Here is a 26,992-nt window from a genome sequence, read left to right on the forward strand (position 1 = left end):
TTGAAGTCGGTTAAAAAGAAATAGGTTAATGTCATTATTGAAATTCCATTATTGAAATTCGTGTAGGTATCTCACACATTTGTATGTTCTCCTCATCTCGTCGTCCTCGCTCGTCGTTCCGTCTATAAATATAATAACACACAGGAAGTAGGACGCCATCAGTCAGTCACCTCAACAAAGTTGCAAAATAGTCAAATAGAAATTGTTGAGTAACAAACGGAAATCCTTTCTCAGAAACAACTGAAGATTATCGCATATTTGTTTCGTACTTTATGGTGTAATAACAAGTTTGCTATCCATACATACTATATAGTATAATATGCTTAGATCATTTATACGTCTAGATCACCCACCTGTATAAATACCACTGGACAGATTTGAAAGCAATTTTTTTGTGCTTATTTGAAGCGCCACTCGCGAGCGTCCAGAGAACTAATTTTGGCCTTTTTTTTTGTATGAAAATAAGGGACGAGACGAGCAGGACGTTGAGCTGATGCTAATTGATACGCCCTACCCATTACAATGCAGTGCCGCTCAGGAATCTTGAAAAACCCAAAAATTCTGAGCAGCACTACGATTCCGCTCGTCATCTTGAGAAATAAGATTTTAAGTCTCATTTGCCCAGTAATTTCACTAGCTACGGCGCCCTTCAGACCGAAACACAGTAATTTTTACACATTAATGCTTCACGGCAGAAATAGGCGCCGTTGTGGTACCCATTATCTAGCCGGCTTCCTGTGCAAAGGAGCCTCCTACTGCTAAAATATATCTTCTACTGGTTCCGTATAATACAAATGGCTGTGAAGGAACGTAAAATACTCTGAAGTATTTTTGCATTCTGAATTAATTTCGTTCGTTTTCCGTGTTCTTCAGGAATTATCGTTATAAAATATACATTTTTGTATGTTAATAGTTTCCCACCATATATTGATGTTTGCTGAGGTTGTCATCACTAGTTTTAGTACCGCAGACTCTCGCTACATGGCCAATGCCAAAATGGCGAATATCAAACAGGCACAAAAGCACTTTGACAGCCGCCAAGTCCAGCTGTGAAAACATCGAAATCAAATTGAGATTGACAGTAAATCCCTATTTTGAGCAATGCACGCAGTACAAACAGTGACATACAAATCACGAGTGTAAGACGTAGCTTGTATCGCACACTAAAGTAATAAACCTGGCCTGTTTTCATCGGTTGTCTAGCAGCAAGAGGCTCTATCTAGACGTATAAATTATCTAAGTAGAAACCTTATAAGTAATTGTTATTTTAATTTTGTGTCAGTGTTATTCAGTAACTTAAAATTAGCCTTATAAGGTTTATCTGTGTATGTTATTTTATTTAAGGTGTTTGTTATCATACCTTAATCAATGTAATATTTTATTGTTAAAAATGGCTAATGTTTGCCCTATATTAGCGACTTACATAAATTACTATGTCCTAACATATTTTGATATACGTTAGAACGACGAGGGTACTTAAAAAAAAGCTTTCTTGTGCGATGTTTCCGGGACGATACAACATGGGTACCTTCAAAAAAAGCGCGTACACCTTCCTTAAAGGCCGGCAACGCTCTTGTGATTCATCTGGGGTTGCAAGAGAATGTGGGCGGCGGTGATCACTTAACACCAGGTGACCCGTACGTTCGTTTGTCCTCCTATTCCATAAAAAAAAAACATTCCCACAATTTTTCTTTACGCGCCAGCAAAGCTATTGTGCTGCAGGGTTCTCTTAATGCGCAAAAATAAAAGCTATTTTCTTAGTACTTATATTCAATTCCTAAATTCCACGGCCGTAGATTAAGGATTGGTCTCCGCTGAGCTCCAACTAGATACCGCAGGCGTAGTCGCAAAGTGCGGCAACAAAGTCTGTAGCCTGCATGTAACGGAATCTTTGGACTTCATTTTGACCCACTTTAAAACGTTGGATTGAAGTAAAACTCAGCACATTTATCATACACTGACGACAATGCAATAATTTTACTAGTCTGTCTAACTTTTATTAGTTTCATATGTATGACTCTTTGTATATAGCCTGCCTGTAACGGAATCTTTGAACTTCGTTTTGACCTACTTTAAAACGTTGGATTGAAGTAAAACTCAGCACATTTATCATACACTGACGACAATGCAATAATTTTACTAGTCTGTCTAACTTTTAGTAGTTTCATATATATGACTCTTTGTATATAGCCTGCATGTAACGGAATCTTTGAACTTCATTTTGACCTACTTTAAAACGTCGGATTCAAGTAAAACTCAGCACATTTATCAAACACTGACGACAATGCAACAATTTTACTAGTCTGTCTAACTTTTATTAGTTTCATATGTATGGCGCATTGTATGTAGCCTGCATGTAACGGAATCTTTGAACTTCAATTTGACCCACTTTAAAACGTTGGATTGAAGTAAAGCTCATCACATTTATCGAGCACTGACGACAATGCCTAACTAGCGTGTCTAACTTTTATTAGCTTCGTGTGTAACCTGTATGTAACGGAATCTTTGAACGTGATTTTTTACCCCTACATAACGGATTATTTTGAAACTTTATACACAAAGCGAAAGTGAAAGTGAATTATTGAATTGTGAAGTTCTTATACAGTACCAGTGATAATTTAATAAGTCATATATTCTGTCAAATTTTTCGTAACAGGATCTTCAGGATAAGTGATTTTTTTTTATGTACGATACCTGGAGGTGTTTTTGTGACAAAGACAAAGGCATCGGTACTTCGTTTAAACGAAATTAACATTTTTTTAAGACCAAAAAGAAAGAATAAATTAACACACTGTGATAGAAAACCATATTAATTAAAAGAAGAAAAACAATTTGAATAAATTAAACAAATAACAAATATTACAGTGTAAAAATTGTGGGTTAAGATATTTTTAAATAACTCTACATATTTGTCAATAAAATATAGTACTTAATTGACATCAAAAATTCAAAATGGAAATATTTTTATTTAAAATAGGATGTGAATTCACTTGAAGGTTAAAAACTACCACCCATTCCAAAACGAATACCTCATACCTGAGAAGATTGGGCGCAACAAACTCAGGGCTTTTTTTTCATCATAAAAATAATTTTACAAAGTAATATTGTACAATTAAACTTATTATTTAATAGCCTGAGGGCGGTCGCTCCATTCCCAATCTATGGTATCATTAAGTCATTTATGTTATTGTAACCTTTACCACACAAATGTTTTTTTAACAATTCGTTTGAATAACTCAATACTTTTGTTTTGAACATTTTCTGGGATCTTGTTGTAAAAGCATATACATCGCCACACAAAACACTTACTAACTCGACTCAGCCAAGTAGTAGGCATTATAAGTTTATGTCTGTTCCTGGTGTTAACATTATGGTTATGACAGCTTCAAGCAAATTCACTTATATGCCTAATAATATAAATTATTTACTCATTAATCTGGCTATCGCCTTCAAACAAACAATCACACAATATTAATAATAATTAACTCTCCAGCTTTATAACATTAGTATACAAAGGTAGAAGACGTCACATATGTGTACTTACCAAGACCCTGGCTTCTTTCACGCGCTTCAAATTTCATGATTAAGGCAAACAGATCGACAATAAACTGATCCTATCCTAAGATATAGTGGTGGTAGGCCTCCTACAAGATGAACAGGTTGGATGAGGTCAGCGCAGCATCGATCGTCGTGGAGATCTTTGCGGGAGGCCATTGTCCAGCAGTGGACGTCTTCCGGATGATGATAATGTGATGATGATAAATCTTGCATATTCTTTTAATATTTATTCGAATTATGGCTGATTATGTAAATAGAAAATAAAATGTAATGAATATATATATTAGAACATAAAACATCATACTAAATATATTTACAGGTCAAACCCCTTGTATACGGAGGAGGAAGAGCAAGAGGTAGTGATAATTGTGGACTCCCTCGAGGAGGGAGGGGACGTCGCACCAGACGCCTGTACTCCCAGACGAGCTCCTTCCACCTCATCAGGTACAAAATATCAAGTGCCTGCAAATACTCGTTGGTCGTTTCGAAAACACAATATTGAGGGAGACCTTTTTTTTATGGAATAGGAGGACAAACGAGCGTACGGGTCACCTGGTGTTAAGTGATCACCGCCGCCCACATTCTCTTGCAGAGACATTCTCTTCCTCTTCCAGAGGAATCACAGAAGCGTTGCCGTCCTTTAACTTTGCAGTATGAATCCAACCGCGTCTTATCTCATACCCACGAATTAAAAAAACAGTGATAGCCGTGTAACACCGGTACGGTGCTTTTAAGGTACCAATGTCATTCTCACCTAGAAACATCGCCTCAGGAAAAGCTATTCAAGTTTTGGCGGTGCGTGAGTGTTTTTCGGGATAAAGAAACTCCGAAGGAGCATCAGATGCATGCTTCTTCAGTTCTGATTATGCACTAATATTATAGAAGTAATTCGATGCTGCAGCCAGGATTGTCTCTTCACCATGTTATTAGTACATGGCATGTAAACAATTTACAAAACCTTCAACCCTGTGTCCATCTTTGGATCATTCTTTTTTTAAATATTTTTTGACAGTCTGTTTAAGCTGGTAACTCCCCAGGTAATAAATTTTATACCCCGATATAAACATAAAATTTTCAAGTCATCACTTCTATTTTATACATTATGAGATTATTAGAATTATATAGATTATATAAACATTATTATTTCAGGCTATGGCAGCGGTGGGGGCAGTCACGGCAGGGTATCACCAAACTTACCAAAGATCGAGCACTTCGAACCGGAGCCAGCCAAGTTCACTGACTCAGACAAAAATGGATCTCAAAGCACCTCCGATTCGGATGGTACTCCCCCGTGCACTCTGTCCAGAAGTCTCAAAGAGGATATACGAGCTTGCCTGGGAGGATGCCGGTGAGAACCTTAGACAGTTCTGATATTTATACAAATTCTACATGTACGAGAATTGGAGAGTGAGAAAAACTGAAGAGTTGATTAGACATACCCAGATTTTTGAACTGTGTAGGAATTGGGAGATTTAGTTGTAGCAGCTGTTGGGTTAAGAGTGGTTTTTCGCGTAATTTCCACAGACATTTAATGATAATATGAAGTATCATTAAGAAAGGCAAGATTAAGGCTATTTTAAGAAATAAATTTTAATGCAACAAAATTTTACTGAAAAATAGAAGTCCGCTGGGTTTCTTGCGCCCCTCTTTCTCAAGTCTTGCATTAGGTCGTGTGTAGATTTAAATTCCTATTTTTATATAAAAATATAATATGGATATGAATAAGTTGCTATTTGCCTGTAGACGGTTGAGTTTGTTTTGACAGACGACTTACTTGCGGCCTACTGATCCAGTGATTTATGAACTGGCGTTGCGTAGAAATGCCGCTTTTTTGCGTGTCTTCTACAGCATTACAGCATCACATGTAGTGTTCTGAAGAACTTTTTAACCTGCCGAAAATTCCATCTTCGCACCTCATGCCACAAACTTTAGTATCACATCTAGACGTGTGGCGGTTCTTCACAGAGAGAACCTGTATTTGAAATTTGGGTGAGTGCGATGCTGTAATATAATGACTATTTACAGTTGGGATAGAGACGTGAGCCAAGTGGTGGAGGCGGCAGTATGCGGCGCTGGTGGAGTGATAGCAGCCCGGGCTAGACTGCACGCAGCTCTACTGGCCCTGCATGACCCTCCCAAACTGCCGAATCGGGGTCCTTCCCTGCCGTACTGTGGACCAGGAGTCAGGCCCGGAGATGTCACCATGATGGCCAAAACCACAGAGATGTCTTTACTGGTAAGTTATGCATTCTTTTTTATGATTATTCATAAGAGTTCTTACGAATTCGTAGTACGTTGTGCTATAACATCATATTGTAAAGACTATTTGATAAACCATTTTTGTTTTTCTTGATAACGTTGAAATGTAAAATGTTTATCATTTTTAAATAAACCACTTAGAATAATGAAATTTTTATAATTTCAGTCTAGGTTTGAGCTGAAATAAAACCTATTAATGTATCTGAAACTGTTTGCCTTTTTAAGGTGACTAGGTTTTGACGCCAATTGGACGTATGAAGCTTTTTTTTTATGCTTGTCATATCTCCTACAATTTTTTCACTAAGTACTTAGGCTTAAAGGTTTTTTTTTATTTTTATCGTTTTTTTTTCTTACTTAGCTTACTTACTCACTTTACTTTACTTACTTGCTTACTTACTTACCTATAAAACTAAGACTTTGCTTGGACTTATCTAGCTTATAGAGTTAAGTTCTGGTCCGTACTTATAAACACTTTCCCCCTTATTCATAATGGTCCGCTAACTTTAAACAGCCGCTTAGGAGTGTTTTTTCTCATTCTGACTTAGGTCAATAGAAGAAGACAGAGTGCGAATAAACAATGCTTTAGGCTAGCAGACTATTATGAATAAGGGGGTTTGAGTGCACCATAACGACGACTTAGAAGAACTTATGCTATAAGCCGGACAAAAAATATCTACAATTCCTTGTGTCAGCGCAACTTTATAACTCTTATAATACAAGAATCGGTTGTAGTAGTTCTTGATGAGTTAGTTAAAGACCTTTAAGACTCCTTTAAGAATCTGAAATATTGAAAAAACATATAATACATATTATATTAAAGAAAGTATTTGGAATAATGTCTGTACATGTAACTAGATTTTAACTTAACAAAGAATTTTTCTATTGCTCAATTTTGTTGCAGAATAATTGAGAATATAATAATAAGTAATATAAAGAAAAAAATTTAAAATGCGAAAAAAAAATGCTGGGAGAGTTTCTTGCGCCTCTTCTTCTCTCTCAGAGCGCCATTTGTTTACGAAGCGGTAGTATTAGTAGTAGTATCTAGTATATTAGAAATGACATCAAAAGGAATTCTAAAGGAATCAATTTTGAGAAAATAAATGCGTTTTATACTGAGTGTAATGAAATACAAACCTAATCTTTGCCTTACTTAGCTTAAACTCAGTATAATCACAGCTTTCACAATAACTGTAAATACCAAATCAAAGTTCCAAGCTTACACTCAGTTAAAATTATGTAAGTAAAGTCTAAGCAAAGTCTAAGTACGCTCTCAGGTCTAAGCCTTAGTTCTGAGTGAAGAGCTTTGTCCATCTTCTTATGAATTAAGCCACGTATCGTCTTGACCGGATTAGCATAATTTAAGCCAACAAATGTTTATTACGTTATCAATTTGAACCTTAAGTGTTTGCGTTAAGGGTTATAATGTTTGTTACGTTATCAATTTGAACCTTACATCCTTGCATTAAGGGTTATAATGTTTGTTACGTTATCAATTTGAACCTTACGTGTTTGCGTTAAGTGTTATAATGTTTGTGGGGTATTTATATGCGAAACAGAGTTGAGCGTTGCCTCATCTTGCTCTTGAACTACTTACTAGTGGTGGAAACGTTTGGAGATAGTTATAATGCTGCCAATTATGGCCTTTCTACGTGTTTATATCGATACTGGCTTCGCCCGCGGCTCAACGTTTGAATTAAGTTTCACTATGATAGTAGGTACAACACTGTTTCAACGTGGTTTCAACACGCCCAGAATCTAACACTCTTATTTTAAAACAACGGCTCTCCGCGACTATATTTTAATCTATGTCTTATCCATTCTTATTCATGACTAGCTGACCCGACAGACGCTGTTCTGTGGTAATAAAATGATAAGGATTAATATCGTATTTGTGTAAACAGATTTTTACATTATTGCTTTATAATAGCCATTTTTTAAAGTATTAAAATGGATATAGTATTTTATCCTTAATAGATAGACATATGCCATCGCGGACTTACCATACATTGTTTTGTTATATCTCAAAGGGTTTCGATAGAGTTTTCGTTGAAAGCTCCCAGACGGCAAATTTTTTCTGTCACCTCCACAAATATCGTTTAAATATACAAAAATGTATTAAAAAACTTAACTTTAGTATGTAACTAAAACCTTTCTCGAGAACCACGCTATCCATTGGTCTAAACAGCACGAAAATCAGTGCTGTAGTTTCTATTAGGAACAGACCGACAGACAAACGCAGCGAAGGTCTTTGTTTTATACTATGTAATGATATTTATGTGTGCGTTTAGCTTAGTAGAGATTTTATTAGACATTACGTGATTGTCAAACTTAAATGAGGAGCTTCCTCCACGAGTGTTTCTGGGATCAGAAGTTCCAAATTAGTACAATAACGTTGGCGGCCCTGTATAGCCCAGTGGCTAGTAACCTCGCCTACTTAGCTATCCGTCCCGGGTTCGAATCCGGTAGGTGCAAACATTTATGTGATGAATATAGATGATTGTTTCCTACTCATGGATGGTATATATTATGGATGTATGTTTGTTTAAGTAAGTATATTGTATTAAATATATCGTTGTCTTGCACACAATGTACATACAGGCTATCCAAATGTTTTGAGTTTTCTTTAGTGTTAATTCCGCCAATATTTGTCCTTAAACAATTCGACACGTGTTTCGCACACTACACAAGACATCCTCAGGAGATGTTGACTCGCCAAACTCTGCATGAGACTGAGTCTCGTGTCGAATTGTTTAAGGACGAATATTGGCGGAATTAACACTAAAGAAAACTCAAAACATTTGGATAATTATGGATTTCCGCAAAGTAACGTCTACTTCAATAAATTTTCATGCAGGCTATGCCTAGTTTCAAGGGCAAGTTCACGGGTAAGTTAATTCCGGGCGTGATAATTTATCATCAAAAAAGTGTGACACTATCATAAAAAAAGTATAAAAAAATTTCATTCATCTTACAGGTGGCCACACATTATTATAACCAGATCTACCTGTGTTAGGCGTAATAAATAAATTATAAATGACATTTCAAAACACATTAACAATTCAATTTGTCTTTAGTAACCGTTGCAACAATAAATCCTTACAGTGAGAACTGAGAACAATATCGATTCATAGATACAGATCGTTTACGATAATTTATCGAAGTGCCTCAGGCTTAATCGATTATAAAAATATGCTACAAAGAGGTTTTTGTTATAGAAAGTTATATGACAGATAAGACTTTTACTTAGAACTTTATCATCTTAACCTTTTATTACTTCTGCAGCATACACGGTTAAAAAGATTAGACAATTAACTGACATAGATACGGCGCGACTTGTATACTTTAGTTACTTCCATATTCATATTCATTTATTTGCTACTAAATTTGGTCTTACAATAGCTTAAAGTATCTCCTACTTAGCCATTACCAATAGCATGCAAACTTGGTCTTGGGAAAAAATTTTATTACAATATAAATTAATTTATTTTATATAACACAAAGTTATAATTTTATACAATACAAAAAAATATTAAAGTCAAGATAAGAATAATCCACTTAGAATGCAATGTTAAAATCCTTTACTCTTTGTGGTCAAAAAACTCTTCTATAGAATAAAATGTGTTTTGAAGAAGCCAACTGTGTAAGGATACTTTAAATCTTGAAAAAGGTAACAACTTAAATGAATCAGGGATCTTATTGAAAATTTTCATGCCCATCCAGAAGCAATTTTTCTGAAATAAAGTGCTATGCGGAACGACTCTAGTCACTAACCTATCAGCTTTCCTAAGTATTCTAGTACTGTGGGTCATAGTATTATGTCCTATTGTATATTCCTATGGGGCAACGCTGCCGATATAAATACAATATTTGTGCTGCAGAAAAGGGCTATTAGCGCTATTTATGAATATGAATCATTCAGAGCAAAATTCAATGAAATTAGCATCTTGACTGTTGCTTCTCAAGATATTCTTGATAATGTAATGTATGTTCATGGGCACATAAGTGAATTTGCTAGAAACTGTCATAACCATAATTTTAATACCAGGAACAGACATAAGCTTATAATGCCTACTACTCGGCTAAGTTGAGTTAGTCTTTTGTGGGGCGATGTATATGCTTTTACAACCAGATCCCAAAAATGTTGAAAACAAAAGTATTACGTTATTCAAAAGAATTGTTAAAAAACGTATGTGTGGTAAAGGTTACAATAACATAAATGACTTTCTTAATGATACCACAGATTGGGAATGGAGCGACCGCCCTCAGGCTATTAAATAATAACTAACTAACACTAAGACCGACATATTTGCGACGCTTGCTGTCTTCTGACGTAACTTGGACATAAGAAGGAGCCAGAGTATCGACGCAAGTCGCGTCCCACACCACTAAGCATATTGTATTAAATTTATAGTTGTCTTGTACCCATAGTACAGGCTATGCCTAGTTTGGGGGCAAGATAATGCTAAATTGCCGATCCTAGAATTATCATTTCTTTAACTAATATATAGCTCGTCATGCTGAACAAATTATTCAATCCACCAATGGGATGAATATTTTTAGATTGATATTTGTAAGGCTATACATAATATGCGTTTTCTACGCTATTGGGTTTTGTAAAATAAGATTGTCATATTGATATGCAGATTTTCGATCTTAAATTGTCGACCAGGAACCCTTTACGTACTTAAGCATTTGGAATTTTTGATATCTAGATGGAATAATTTCATTAGCGAATTCTTATCATAATATAGCTTTGCACACGGCTACATAATCTCTGGATCTCACTGGAATGCGAGGCCCCCTCTCTCCGCTCTCCTTTCACCCCCTCGCACTCGTCCTGTTGAGTCAGTACGGCTTGCAGTTTCATAACCGTTAGGTACATGTCGTGATATTTTCGTTCTAATATCCTAGTGATTCTTGTTTTGCACACCGTAAAAAAGCGACTATGTGACGTCATCGACGTCAGCACTTCCATAAATAATGTAACCGTAATATAAGTTAAGATAAACCAAATTGGGTGATAGAGTTTGCCAGTTAAATTAACGGACGGAAAGTTTCTAAAATTACAACAACCATCGGCGCATTCCACGCTCCAAGTAAATTATTTGTACGATTGTAAAGCATAGTTTCCACTTTTTGTGCAGTATTGTACCGTTAACTGCATTAAGCATTTTATGCTTCCTTTAGATTTTAACAGTTGCTTTTTGCTGTTTTGATGGATTTTGAAATTCTGTTCGAATTTTTTTATAATAATTTAGGTAGATTTTCCGAACCAATGTGCTAAGTTCGTTATCAATTAAAAATAAAAGGCTAGTATAACTACTGATACCGTTACTTGGGCTGGATTATTCCAGAGAAGACGACTATTATTAAAAAAAGCAAGAGATATGAGATGTTAAAGTCGATACTGACTGTGAATATTGCTCAAGTGATAAGAATTTTCTTGATTTTAATGTTCAAATAGAATAGGTTCTGAGAACACAATCACAGTCGATTATCGTTTGAGTTGCGAATGTATCGAAAAATTATCAAAAAGTCCCAATTTTGTTCAAAACCATTTTAAAAGTTATTATGATAAAAAGGCCTAAAATTGAGAAATATAGCATTATTATCAAAAAACAATACGAAATCACTGTTGAATTTTGTATTTCCAGTATACAGTATCCATTTGAGAGATTCGTCGAATTAATATTGATAGTGTTAATGTTTTCTGTACGGATTTACCAATCGATCGATCAACTGACAAACACCTGTATCACAACGAAAGTAACAATAAAGGTCGAAGCCTGAATGACTGGGCGAAGACAGATCGTTTGATGTTGCCTCAGTTTCTAGTGGAGAACTGACTTTTGAAGAAGAGTTGTTATGTTTGAGTTTTTGAGAACGTGATTCACATTTGTGTCAAAAGTAGAATTTTGTTATAAATCGCAAATGTCCGCTCAGGGCAGAATTGCAAGTACATACTTTTATTTGCTTGTCATGGAGGGTGTGGGAACTGATGTAATCACAAACACATATAACTTTCCCTGTTCTCATATCGTGGTAATAATATTATCACAATCGCCAATCACCTGCAAACATTCTTGCTCGTTTTCGAAGTAAAGTGTTAACGCGGCCTAATAATTATGTCTAATTAAGGAATGACAAAGCCACGTGACTGGGGCACGCGCTTGAGAACGGGTCGTCGGTGACCGCGGCGTTGCCTTGCCGCGAGGCATGGCGGTCGCGGACAGTCGCGAAGAAAAACTTATAATGATAACTCTGAATAACTCTTCGGAAGCTCTGAATTTATTTTATTCATTCATTCATACACTCACGCCTTGTTCCCGTCGGGGTAGGCAGAGACAATAGAATGCCATTTGCTTTAACCTTATAAACCTCACGCGCTTCCTCTACATTCATTAATCTTTTCATACATGTTCGCCGGTTGCGGGTGCTTCGGACCTCTCCTTTTCTCAAAACGTCCCCAATATGGTCGACGAATGTATTTTAATATTTAATTATTTAATCTGAATTTCTGAAAGTAAACAAAACATTTCTTACATTAATGATTCCAAGCGTGGCATTTTAAGGGAATACCTAAATTTACTGTCACAGATTCTACAAATTAATACGAACCATAATTGAATACAGAATTGTTAATTATTTAATCAACAAAGGATAGATTGATCAGTCAGCTTTTCTACGTTCAGACATGATAATGGAAATAATCCACACCCAGTGTAGAACTTGCTTCTTTATGCTAAAAAAAATTATCAAATTTTTAATGGTACCTGTAAAAATAGTAAACATTCCCTTCGGAATGAACGGTAACTTGTGTTGCGAAATAGCATAACTGTTAGGATGCTAGATGCGCATGTTAGCTGTTAGGATTAAGTTTTGTCTATATTTTATGTCTAGATAGACTACGAAATGTTAAAATCTAAAAAAGAAAAGGTTAATTAACAAAAAAGCAGATAACATAAATGTCGGATTAAGTAAGCTTATATTCTCGAAAAAATTCCAATTATATTATTATTTGTACGCGACTGTACCTGCATTGTTGCAATTTTTGTTATTTTACATTCGTCTGATATATCAATATAAAATTGTAAACGAGTAATTGATTATAGCACTTGCATCCTTGGCACCCGCTTTTATTTGCATAAAATCATAAATCTTCATGGATTAAGCTTTAACTTACAGTATATTTTTATCATTATTACGTTTTCGACCATGCACGTCTTCATAATGAGCCCTTAGCAACAGCATAAAGGCCTATAGAGCGTACTTAGAGTTCGCTCAGACTTTACTTACATAAAAATTAGCCGTACATCATATATTTTTTTAGTTTTATCATTCTCTTATTTTAGAAGTTACAGGTTGTTATGTGGATATATTATGTGAAGGTGGACATTTTTCCACTTTGGAAGTGTCTCTCACGCAAACTATTCAGTTTAGAAATATTAGAAACCTCAATATCATTTTTGAAGACCTATCCACACGTATGGATGTGATGAAAATAATTTTTTGAGTTCCCCAAAATTTATTGTTTTTTTTTTTCTATTTTTATTTCAAAGTTACAATGTGGTTCATAGAATACAGATACTTACTAAGTTTCAACAGTATAGTTCATATAAATTCGGAAAAAGTGGCTGTGACATGCGGATGGAGAGACAGACAGACAGACATGACGAATCCATAAGGGTTCCGTTTTTTGCCATTTGACTACGGACGCCCAAATACAATTCGTATTAGTAGTGCTATTATTACAAGGATTATGCTAAGTTAGCACTCAGTTAAGTCTTAAGTCTGAGTAAAGTTAAGCACGCTCTATGGGTTTCAGCCAGAGTGTGTATATATGTAGCGGTTGGCATCAAAATGGACTTTCTTAAGTACCTAAATTGATAAAGAAATTTCGTGTCATCCATAAAACTTTATTTTCTTAATACTTCATCTAGATCTGTTTCAATACGAATAGGTTAGTTAATCTTAATATATATAAATTACGTGACACGTTGTTTGTCCGCGATGGACTCCTATACTAATGAACGGATTTTAATGGGGATTATTACTTCATGGAGTGCAGTTTTGTCCAAATTGAGAGATAGGATACTTTTTATTTCGATTTGGGACCCATAATTATTTTTATTTCCAATATTTATTTTGTATGGACATATTTTCTATGAGAGAACGTGACACCCGGTCTGACAGTTCCGCTGTGAAACAATTTCATTATAACAACAGGGAGCATTTTTACGAAATAATTCTTGCTGTTTTGAAATATAATTTACAAAGTCCTAAAAATCAGTTTTTTTATTATCCACAGAACAAAGTCTGTCGAGTCAGCTAGTATTTTATAATAATTTGACAGACGCACAGAAGAGAGAGACGTAATCCCAAAATTACTATTTTTTATACCTTGTAAACACGTGTCGAATTGTTTAAAAACAAATATTGGCGACATTAACACTAAAGAAAACTTAAATCATTTGTATAATAATGGATTTCCGCAAAGTAACGCCTACTTCAATAAAAAATACTGTATATAGGTTAAACATATAATTTTATTTTCACATCCAAATTATTTTTGAAATGTCCCTCGCACAAGTTATGTATTTAGTAATATTGTCGTATTTTTAAACAAATAACTTCGAGTCCATTGTTTAAAACAATTGGGCAACAGTGTGGTCATACAGCATCCGTTCTCCTGTGGCCTTCAATCACTTTGTCATACAATCGCTTCTTCGCACACCGATTGAGTGTAATTCACAGCGCATTATGTGTTACCCAATGCATAGTGCACGATTAGTTGCAAGACGCTTTCAATATAGACCTTTGACGATGCAGACAGAACACAGAGGTTTTTGAAGTTATACTTCTTTAGGCGAGTTATGAAAAATCACTGTAACCTAAAGTAAAAGGGTGAAGTTGGTTCCTAAAATTTTTTGATGTTTGCAACACTCGTTAATTTTTTTGGGTTTCTTCGTTATAGGCAAAGGGTTCAAGGCCATAGAGCCGTATTCGTTATTTAATAATTAATTGTCAAAGCCATCGTTGCAAGATTTTTACAATATTGTACTTTCTACAAACTTAGAATAGAATAGCACGAGGAATAAATAATTTTAACGATTTTTGCTTTGTTAGGCCGAAGAAGTATAACTCCTTGCGTGCATACATACATAGTACACACATATACACACACTTTTTTATACCCAGTAGGGACATTGTGGTGACTTTCTGTCGTGAAACAGTAATATGTAAGCATTCTGTATGTCCGTTCGTCTTCTGACTGCAACCATCTCAGACCGTCGTAGAAGTCTAGCAACTTCCAAAATGCAACAGGTAATAGGATGCTAGAGATCGGTAGATCTGTGTCCGTTGTTCGGCCACACTCCTGTATTCTATAAGAAAATGTCATGGCGTTTATTTTGCCTTAAAGCATCCTGGCCTTATGGGTACCACAACGGCGCCTTTTTCTGCTGTGAAGCAGTACCTGACCGGCATTGCATTGTAATGGGCAGAGCGTATCAATTATCATCAGCTTAACTAACTGCTCGTCTCGTTCACTATTTTCATAAAAAAAAGTTGTTATGTGGTAGGTTGAATAAATTTAAAACGAGTTAATTCGACAAAGTTAAAAGTTTAATCGATTCGAAAACGCGTGACTCCCTAACTTGATGAGCAGACACTTTGATTATGCCATCATTGTACGGGTCAGGGCAAACTGATGGTAGGTGATCACCCTTACTCATAACATAATATATTTCTTCGAGTGCTTTTGGAGGAATTAATGCATTGCGCCTTTAAGTTCCTTGCGATGGTTCGTTGCTAAGTCGAATGATTTAATTCTACATTCTTAATTCCCAGAATATATTCGCATTGATCAGCATCGAACCTGGCTTCTGTTGCTCGATATATGTAGCTCTCGACCAACGGGCTACTACAAATCCATATTTAAGTTCAAAGTCAAATATTTTATTCAAGCCAGTTTATAAGAACACTGTATGATCATTAAGTACTCGGTAGAATAAGAATTTTTTTATATCTTATAAAATAATAGTACCTGGACGACTGAGTCTTGCTCGGATTTTTAAGAATGTACAAAACTTGAACAAAAAAAAACTAATGGGACATCTAGATCCGGGGTCTTCTGCTTTCCGGATCACTCAATGTCCCATCTGAGCTATTGTCTTGTATTAGTGGCGAAATTTACCTTTGTATTCTAATGTTATTGTTGCAGTTTCTCATTAAATCACGGATGAAACTATTTTTTTTAAATTCAAACCTAGCTAGATCGGTTTCTCGCCCCCGAAACTACCTGAATACTAAATTTCATTAAAATCGATGGAGCCGTTTCTGAGATTCAGATACACATAGAATTGCTCGTTTAAAGATAAAAGATATTAAATATTTTATAAAATAAAAAAATCATGATATTAAAACATGCCTGTTTATATGAGCAGTGGTCTTTTAGTTAGACAATCCGACGAGAATATTCTTGTTTAAATAATAACATGCTCCGTCTATACTTTAATAAGCAAACTGTTCATTTATAATACGATGATCAATAAAATGCATTAAATTCGAATAAATCAAAACGTAAAGACTTGCTCATTACGATCTAATTGACACGTGAAGATCCTATTTTTTTAAATGATTTAAATTTTGCCTTCATGATTGCTCAAAATTATAATTTTAGAATTTTGTCTAATGATTTTTAAACACAGGCATTCACGCCTGTCTCCTAGGGGAGAAGGTAGAGATAAAAAAAAAATCACAGTCCTGGCATAACTATCTGGTTTCTTCCACTCGTTTAAGGCGAAGAGTAAGCAGAAAACACGCAAACATGGTGTTTATAGACAAGTTTTGTGGTGAAAGTATAGCATTTCGAGCTATGAACACTACTTAATCCTGTTACACATATCCTTAAGTCTTATTTGTAGGTTGCTAATGCTTGTTGTTGGTTATAGTTAACACTGCCGAGCCTTTTTGAACTCCACATTTCTTTGAAGTTAAACAAGTTTTTTGGCATGGCGTGACGCATTTTTGTGGTACTTCTCTCAGAAAAGTTATTCTTATAGCTTGTACTTTTTTGTGTAGGTTCATTTATTCAGATTAGTTGTGAATAACGAGGATTGTAAGCATATAAACTGTTTTCCACGCAAGAATTTTGAAAATATTGGCTTTGTTACATAGATGGCGGGCCGGCAGCCGTGAACTCATATCGCTCAAGGACGCTGTATAGTAACTGAGAGTAGACTACGCCCACACAAGCACACACACACACACACACACACACACACACACACACTCAAAAACACACACACATTATATTACTAGCAATTTATTAATTTAAAGTCATGTATTGTTATTAATGCTCTTCTAGCTACTAGTACAGATGTATAATATTTTAATCATTGTGATCCTTATATCTGGGGGTGAGGTCCTGGTGATCTGTAATACAGGGTCAACCTACTTCAGACACCAGCTTCTCACAAAATACTATTTGTTAAAAAATGTAACACTACTGTACTGTTTTAGCTTTAAGATCTTTGTGAGGAGAAAATAAATAGATATTTAGTATTATTATTATTATTAATTTGGTCGCATTATTCTATGTACTATTTAATTGGGGAAACTTTTATTGGTCAATGATTTATATTTTTTGTTTTATTTTTTAAGTGTATTAAGTTGTACTGTTTGGTCTCTAATAAAAAAAAGTAACCCTAAATCATTAATTAATTTGATTTTTTTTTTATTTAGACCATGTTTAGGGTTAACGCATTAGGATACATTGTTATATTCAAGTGATTTATAAAAGTATCGTCTTGATGTTCATAGTGATGCAGATGAAAATATATTTGCGTATAATTAGCCTTGCAGAGTGAGGAACGACATAGTTAAGATGCTAATAGTGTACACAAAATGGCACATGTGACTATGCTAATGTTAAATATCCGCTGCCCGCGGGGCAATTAAGACTTCCCACAATTCCTGTGTCCTATTTTATTCAAGTATTTTCACAGATTTAAGTGCCGTGAAGTAAAACTTCCACGTTTCGGCATCAGTTTGCTTAACCCACTCAATCAATGCTCATAGTTAGTTAGCTATTCGGATTAATACACAGAAATCTAAGCAAATAAACAGCGGACCAAATGTAGTGCCTTGAGGCGCGCCAGTCAATGATATTCATAAATCAATCTGAATGATATAATACTAAGCATACTTTGATAATTATTGTTTGACGGTCCTCATAAATCTGTCGTGTACAACAATGCAAACAATTCATTTAAATCAATGATGATATTTTGTTTCTGTTTAAGCAATACCTGCAGTATTTAACTTTTTACCCGACTGCGCCAGAAGGAGGGTAATGGTTTTCGAGAGTATTTACGTCGTATTTTTTTTAAATGAAAATAAGGGACGAGTCGGGCAAGGCGTTCAGCTGATGGTAATTGATACGTTCTGCCAATTACAATGCAGTGCCGCTCAGGATTATTGAAAAACCCAAAAATTCTGATAAACTTTATTTAATTAGGCTTAGACTAAGCGCTTTTGAATCGTCACTACAAGTATTTCTTTTAAATAAAACTCAATAACTCAAACAGTCTGGCTACGTAACCTCAACAATCTTAACATGGATCGTCTCAACTATGATGCTAGCAATATCGATTGAACTGTAGTATATAACACCGACTCAATTGATACCAAAATCAGTTTTTTCAACTCTATAATTTTACAGCTTTATGACATACATGCGCCTCTTAGACCTGTTAAAAAGAAACATCTCCCCGCTCCTTGGCTCACAGATGAAATTAGAACATTAATAAATGCAAAAGCTCGGGCATTGGCAAAGTACAAAATTAGCAATTCTAGTTCCGATCGAGTTAAATATAATAAAAGTATCCGAAACCGATGCAACAGAATATGTAGGGATGTTCAACAACATCTTACAACAACAGGGTCTTGGGAAACAGCAACAAACAGGTCTTCCTGCTTCACTTAACGTCAATTCTCTTAATAGGCACTTTTCAAGGTCTCCTGTTCTTCTTGATCACAATACAAAGCTAACTACACTAAATACTCTCTCTAATTTCACGAAACAAGCCCTGGGTTGATGTTTCTGCCGGTGTTCCACAGAGAGGTGTCCTTTCTCCCTTGCTTTTTTTAATATTTATAAACTCCATCACTAGCATTCTAACTTCTTCTTTCCGCTTATATGCTGATGATGTTCAAATTTATAGATACTCCATGTTATCTGATTTACAATCTATAGTTCATTGCCTTAATAAGCTACTCGCTACCATATGCGAGCGGTGTAAAAATTATGGTCTAATGATAAATCCTGGAAAAACGCAATTATCATAGGCAGGCAACATCTGATCACTAAAATTGACTGGGATGTACTGCCTAGACCTCGTGTCAATTATGTTTTAATTCCTTTTAGTAGTAATGTCAAAAATCTAGGCTTACATATAGATTCAAATTTATCTTGGCAGACGCAACTGAATGAAATAAGTAAAAAAGTTTTTTCCGCACATGGATCCTTGCGCCGGTTACGTAATCTTCTCCCATTACCTAGTAAAATATGTCTTGCGCAGACTTGCCTGCTCTCCATTCTTGTTATCCCGACCTTACCGAGGCTCAGCTGGATAAAGTCGATCGCCTACAAAATTTTATGTATTCGCTTCATTTTTAACCTACGTAAATACGATCATGTCTCCTCCTTCCGAAAAGAAATTCAACTGGCTTCCTATACGTCTACGTCGCAATTCCCACATTCTACACCATCTTTATTCCATTATTTTTCACCAAAATACTCCTCTTTACATTAAAGACAGATTTGAGCTACTAGGGTCTCAGCATGAGCTCTCGTTGCGCTCTGCTGCGAAACAAATACTTAATGTTCCTTTCCATAAATCTGATAGCTATCACTCTTCTTTCACCATTAATGCCATCACTCTTTGGAATCAACTGCCGCTTACTATCCGTCAAGCACAATCATTAGCATTCTTTAAAAATCAACTAAAAACATTATCTGTCCTCTATTTGATAGAATCTATCTGTATGTATTGTATCCATCAACATAATTCAACAATTCTGAAATGTTAATTTTTTTCTACTTTTTACTTACGTATTATTTTACTTTCTTATATATTTATGTATATTTTCGTATAGTATATATTTTGTATGTGTATATTTTTGACACATTTCTTACCCTTTTAATGTACTGTCTTTCTCTTTTATTGTATTACAGTGATAAGGCCGCCATTTGCACCATATGATGTAATTATGTATGTAAGTAGTTAAGTTATATTTTGTTAATGTGGTGTTACAAAAGTTTAATAAATAAATAAATCTGAAAGTTTTTAAATTTAAACACAGTTACTAGTTTTCAGCCATGGGTTAGACGGATTTCAGAGGCACGTAAACATTACTAACTTTATTACCAAGATTTTCTCTTATTTTTTCATTGAGGGCGTTCATCTACTCAAAACAATATATTTCTTTTCAAAACCGAAGCCGGAACGTGTTTCGTTGCGTGTATGAAAATATTTGTGACTGTATAAAATACATATATATCATTTGTAATTTGTTGAATTTTTGCATGCTTCCTAGGTACTTCTTTTCTTCACTATCCTTCTTCTATAACCTGTTCATCTGGAGCACTTCAAATCACAAGCCACGATGTGAATCACTTTTCATTTAATCTATTTTATCTCAACACTGAGGCTGTAGTCGGAGACTCGAACTGAATGAAGTGATAGAAGGGCTTAGATAGATCTCGGTCTGTCCACGGTTCGGTCACATGCAGATAGCTCCATACGGTAACGCTACGGCAACTCTCCTGCCGCGTCCTTAGATACTTTGATAGGTTTGATGTTTGAAAGAACGCTTACCATATATAAAAATATACATATTTTCTAAATATATTGGAGAACGAGCGATTGACTCAGTCGTGTCTACCAAGTTAGCGTTTTCTACAATCGCTTACTCCGAATCGTTGATGATTGTAGAAAGACAGTTGATACAAAGCGTTTGTAACTTGGCTAGGCCTGCAGGACTCTGACGTGTGTGGGTATAGACCTATCAATCGTACCTGTCAGCAGTTGTCGCACAAGCAGAAAAAATTACGTTTTCTCAAAGTTGTTAGTTGAAATAATTTTACTACAGAATGTGTATATCTGAGGATAACATCATCATTTGATTATTAATACCTACTTTATATCGAGATGATAGGTATGAAAAACATCGAGATGTTTTTCGCTTAAATTTCTATAGATACACAGACGTAGAACTTTTCCAAAATATGCATACCACGAAATGACAGCAAGCCGATAACAATTTTAACATACAAACAAATAAGTGAAATTTTAGTGGAATTTACGTAGCTATATTTAGTTCTCGATAATTATAATATTCGTACACAGATGCGGAATTTTACTGACTATTATGGGGAAACAGACCTCGATAAATTCAACGCATTGAAAGATAAATACATAATCAAACAACCGTAAATATTCGAAACACGCGACGCCGAGGTTATTGATATTTTACAAGAATCTTGCCGCCGGTTACGCCATCTTGTGTCAGCGCAAACTTTAATGATATTCTTGTGACCATTCGTTATAAAACTTTATTAGAACCTGTATATCAAATGCATATTCACAGATAATTAATCTTTTCAATGTTTATTTTGCCGTATCATTCATCATATTGCTTGTGAAATGGTTTTGATTCGTTTATGAGGCGTGTTAATCGATTTTGAATAGTTTTGACGCGTGGGTTTATCGGGTTTGTTATGTTATCACTTGCATGTTGGTGATTCCTTACAATAACAATTTTATAGACTATTTATGAAGGTAACATAAGGTTTGTTACCTTCATAATAAATAAACTAATATATGATATAATAAACTTTGATAATAAAATAATTTTCGAGAGCCTTTGTTGTTTGTGACAAACCACACTGCCAATAACTCGTGTTATTCTACTTTTTTATTGGATTTCAACAAATCGTTTACTCTAAACGATTTGTTGATAGACTTTATATTAAAAAGCTTTACCATCATCTATCTATGTAACCATATTTTTGAGAACGTCACTTCAAAAAGTCCGATATTCTTGAAAATTTGCACACTTATCAAGGATTTTTACAATATTTTCTTTACTTTGGCCTTATGTTGCCTTATTGGCCAAGGATCACAAGGAAAATAAAATAATAGTATCGAAATGCATTCGATACAAAAAAAAATGGGACATTATTTATGTTCTTGTGACGCTGTTTTAAGAGTAAAAATAGCGTGTTCTTAAAACTACACATACCTAAGAAGTAAAAACTTACAACAATAATTGTTTCATTCTATATTCCTAAGGTTACATTGACATGGAACATAATATCATGTTATTATAAATGAGTGTGGTTCATTCGACCCGACTTTACTCAAACAAACGTTACATACATTTCATGGTATATTTTACTATTAAGATTTTTATATAAGAGGGGGCACAAACGGGGAAGAGGCTCACGTGAAGGTGAGAGGTGAGTCAGCCGCTCATGTCCAGCTACAACAATAGGTGTCAAGAGATGCTTTGCCGACCATTAAGGTGGGAGTGTCTGTCTCTTTTCTCAAAGTTTCATACATTGAATCGGCATAAGCAGCCGGTAATTGATTCCACATAGTGGCTGTGCGATGCAAGAAATTTGTTGCAAAACGCGCGGTTGTGGAATGCTAGACGTCAACGTGATGCGGGTGGTATTTAGCATTTTGACGTAATGTCTCGTGGTAGTATTTATACCAGCATTAACCCATATAACTGCTCTGAGAGCTCCCCGTGATATATGCGGTAGATGATCTAGAGAGAACCCACATCGCTATGCAACGCTAAAGACACAAGCCGATCGGAGACGACTTCATCAAATGGTAGAAGCTGGTACTAGGAAGTGACTGCCACGTGAGGCCGAGTAAATGCCTATAATATGTGATGCTGCAGAAATAAGGTAAAAGTAGCTCTTCGAAACACTCTTCATTTTATATCAGAGGAGCGTACGGGGCTCTACCTGATCTAGCTTTTGCAAAACCTGCGGAATCACAGGAGCGTTGTGGGCCTTTTAGGAATGTGTACGCGCTTTTTTTAAGGTCTGTATCCTATCGTCCTGGAAATTTCCTTGAAACCGCATTGTGGTGGAATGTCCCGCATTCAGATGGTTACCCAAGCAGACTAAGCAGTTTGGAACTGTCCCCGTGATGAATGTGTTAAAAGCTTTAGCAGACAACGATGCGATGTCTGTACGGAACGCGAAGTATTCGAGTCGCTCAACCAGCAACCCCCACAGTACGATGGGCCATTACTGGCTCAAATGTTTCAAGGTAGTACTATGATGTAGCCAGTGATGCAGCAGACCAGAGATGAACGCAATACGTCACATATCTCATTGTAACTGCACTTTCGGTTCCGTTAAGTTATATCTATTTATACAGATTCCATATTAAAATAGGGCGACCGCAGTGCGATTTTTTCGGGGATCGTACAGGCTTACGCTTGGCCTTTGGTAGTTTTGTTCCATTCCTCCTAACTCCAACTTATTTGTTTACTCCATCGGTTATTTTCAGTTTTACATTTTATTTTTGCAACTGTTAACGTGGGTGAAATAAAATGTAAAAGTAAAATACTTGCATTAATATTTCACAATTTAATGGTCGTACCTCAATGGCGTCCTTTACTGTGATAGTTGCCGAACTTACTAATAAAATATTACTTTTAATTGATATTTTATTTTACGACTACAATTTATGGTCGTTCATTCTTTGATAATATTTTATTTACGATCTTCATTAAGGGATAACATTGAAGTCGTTTTGATTCATGACTTTATGATTTGAAAGGGATTTGCAATGTATATGACACTGACTGTACGCGCTCTTGTAGTATCGAACCGAATGGAGACTGCATTGGCGAATCATCGATAATTATTTAGAAACACGAGACGAAGCAACCATCCATGAACATCGAAATACCAGAGTCAAGCGTTGAACATTTTATATATAGATATATACTAAAGGGTGGGCCATCTAGTGTTAAAAATTAGTACCGATTACTTTGACTTTGAAAGGTAGAATGACATTCATGTTTTGACAGAAAATTAGTTTCACATTTGCAAAATGGGACACTATATGCTCGAACAAAATTGGGAAATATTAAAAACTCAATTTACTTTTTCGAATGGGTAGTTTTTGACATCCATTAAGTGATATTATATCCGATCTTGAATAGAAAGAAAAAAAGAATTAACGATAAATGTTACGCAAACCATCCAGAGACAATTGAAGCGTTAAAACGTGAAATTGAAGTTGCCATTAAGAGATTCAATCCGAAACAATCGAAAATACATATATACATACATATAATCACGCCTCTTTCCCGTAGGGGTAGGCAGAGACCACTTCTTTCCACTTGCTACGATCCTTTCATACTTCTTTCACTTCGTCCACTTTCATTATTCCTTTCATACATGCTCTTCGGTTTAGGGTACTGACCTGGCCTTTTGTCAAGACGTCCCTGATTTGATCTCGAAACGTCCGCCTAGGTCTACCCCTTCCAACACTTTCATTCACACTGGCCTTATACACTTTCTTCGTCAATCGTTTTCCATTTTTCCATCTCAGTACAAATTGGATTGATCGAATGGGGTCTGAGTCAGTCGTGGTGGTCATATGAATGATATTGTGTTCCATTCTTTAATGGCAAAGTTCAACCATCCAAATTAAACAATAGAAATATTAAAAACTAAACAGATTTTTTTTATAGCCGATTCAATTTTAAAATCCTTGAAAGCCCAACCTATACCTACTAGTACTACCATCGCGCCTCAATAGGGCTACTGGAAACCCAAGCGCTATTTCGGTCAACGGATCTGTCTATCCACCGCGGAATGCTTTTCTTGTTACACTGTCTCGTAGTGATAGTTTTTACTTCATGTAATAATATTAACTCTTTATAAAGCTTATATCTAGAGGTGATATAATGAAACTATTTATTTTACTAGATTTGTTTTTTATTTTATTTTAGTAAATAAAATTTTTTTCCAAAAAAGATGTGGATGATGGAAAGATGGTGTTTGTTATACAAGGGAAACTCCTCATTTCTCACAAATTATTTTAGACATTTTGTTTGTCCTGCAGCCGTTACGCGGAATCACAAATAATTTTGCCATGGTTTTTTTTGCCAAAGTTTCGGAGAAAAATACCAAATAATTACCTCTGCCTTATAAAGGGTTAATTAATGTAAATATAGTAAGTATTATTTTGTTTGCTTCAGTAAGTTTTGAGTCTGACTCAAAAACAACATCAACCAACAATCCTTTGTAACAAATAACGAAACAGTATTAATATTCGCTAACCAAAACCAAATTTACATAATATATACCTAATATTATATTGGTCATTGCGTTTTAAAATAGTTTCGTCAAATGTACTTGACACCAGTGACTTAATAGTTAGCGCCAGTAGGTAAAGGTGTCGCAATGAAGGCATTCTTTGGTTGCGTTATTGTGAGAATTATTGTAAGTTTTAAATGCACCTTAGTGAATTATCCAGTGACGTCGTAAGGGCCTATAAATTTTTTCAAAGTCGATTTATCGATAATTTATTTGATGTCAATTAACTCACTCATCTCTTCGGGAGCTTATTTGTGACTCCTGCCGCCGAATTCCACCTTCGCACGACACGCCACAAATTACGATATCATCCCCACCAGGGTTACCATATCAGGATGTGTGGCGGTCCACCAGAGTGCGGGTTTCAACCAAGCTGTGGAAATTCTTTGGGCGGTGTTTCGAGGATGAAACGACATGGGCCGGTAACACCCCTGTGATTCCTCTGGTATTGCAAGAGAATGTGGGCGGAGGTGATCACTTAATATCAGGTGGCCCGTACGGTCGTTTGTTCTTCTACTCCATAAAAAAGAATAAGCAGCGCAAAAACCGCATCTAGCATTATATTTAAAAAAATAGTTAAGATTTAAAAAAAGTGAATTTTAAATACAATCACAAAATTGTGAGCTATACTATACTGCCTTATCATAATCTGCAGAGGAATAAATATTTATGACAAAGTATTTGGAGGCTTGGTTTGATATCCTCTTCTCAACTTAGTAGTTGTAATCCGCTGTGTCTAGTACTGAAAGATCGTCCGATCCGAAACCGATTCGTACCCGTGAAAACATTGTCCGGAGTATTCGGAGATCTATTTCTATGGTTATAGTTAGATGTAGCTTCCGTCATCCGATTTTTTTCGGTCATTCTTTAGAAATAGTTCGACGACTACAACGGACCGTTTTTCACGGGTACGGATCTGATTCGGATCGGACGTAGTGCGAAAGCGCTCTAACCCAGATTCGATTTGCCCGTTGATTACAGTTAACAGATGCAAGGGCTGTAAACTGCCACCGATCGGTACTACAGAGCTTGATAAGACAATATCCATGCCCTGTAGTATCATATCAGACAAAATCAAGCGTTTAGATGACCGGATGAGAAATAGTTGCCTTGGTAACTAAATAATTAATTCTAGGTTAATTCAGATATTTAGTAATTTAGGTACTTATGTCAATTGTTATTATTATGACGGGTACTCACGTTATATATTTTATTAATTTGATGCCGATATTTTGATCCAATTGCATGCATCGTGGTCGCGGTGGAACTGCGGAGGCGGCGAAATCTCTTGACACATCGACACTTGACTTCCTCACTGGGCGCAGCATACAGGTCGTTATCGACGGTTATTGCTCGAATCCTAAGCCCGTGAACGCTGGATTGCCCCAAGGCTGTGTGCAGTCTCCCACACTGTTTCTTCTGCATATCAATGATATGTTGGACACCTCCAACATACATTGCTATGTGGACGACAGCACGGGCGAAGCCGTATACACGGGCCATGCTCTCTAGGGAAATCGTCGACCAAAGCCGGGAGAAACTTGTGTCTTCTATCGAGTCCTTTCTTGATAAGGTCGCGGAATGGGGTAAATTGAACCTTGTCCAAATTTACCCCCAGAAGACTCAAGCTTGCGCGTTTACCACATAAAAAATCCATTTGTAGTATCACCGCTCTTCGACAACACTTTCCTTACAGCCTCGCCTAGTATCGGAATTTTGGGTCTCGAAATCTCGAGCGATTGCCAACTCCGCGGC

At 35.8% G+C, this 26,992-nt stretch overlaps 1 protein-coding gene across 1 annotated transcript in view; it reads left to right on the top strand.

Moving 5' to 3' along the window:
- The first annotated feature begins 3,651 nt into the window (after positions 1-3,651).
- The window catches only part of LOC126971994 (uncharacterized), a 39,649-nt gene continuing 16,308 nt past the window's right edge, over positions 3,652-26,992 (top strand). Inside the window, exons 1-4 of the mRNA XM_050818519.1 lie at positions 3,652-3,659; positions 3,878-4,002; positions 4,708-4,906; positions 5,584-5,794. Coding sequence (XP_050674476.1) covers positions 3,652-3,659; positions 3,878-4,002; positions 4,708-4,906; positions 5,584-5,794 — 543 coding nt within the window. The remainder of the gene's footprint in view (positions 3,660-3,877; positions 4,003-4,707; positions 4,907-5,583; positions 5,795-26,992) is intronic.

The sequence above is a fragment of the Leptidea sinapis genome, chromosome 25 (assembly GCF_905404315.1).
Source record: "Leptidea sinapis chromosome 25, ilLepSina1.1, whole genome shotgun sequence".
Taxonomy (NCBI): domain Eukaryota; kingdom Metazoa; phylum Arthropoda; class Insecta; order Lepidoptera; family Pieridae; genus Leptidea; species Leptidea sinapis.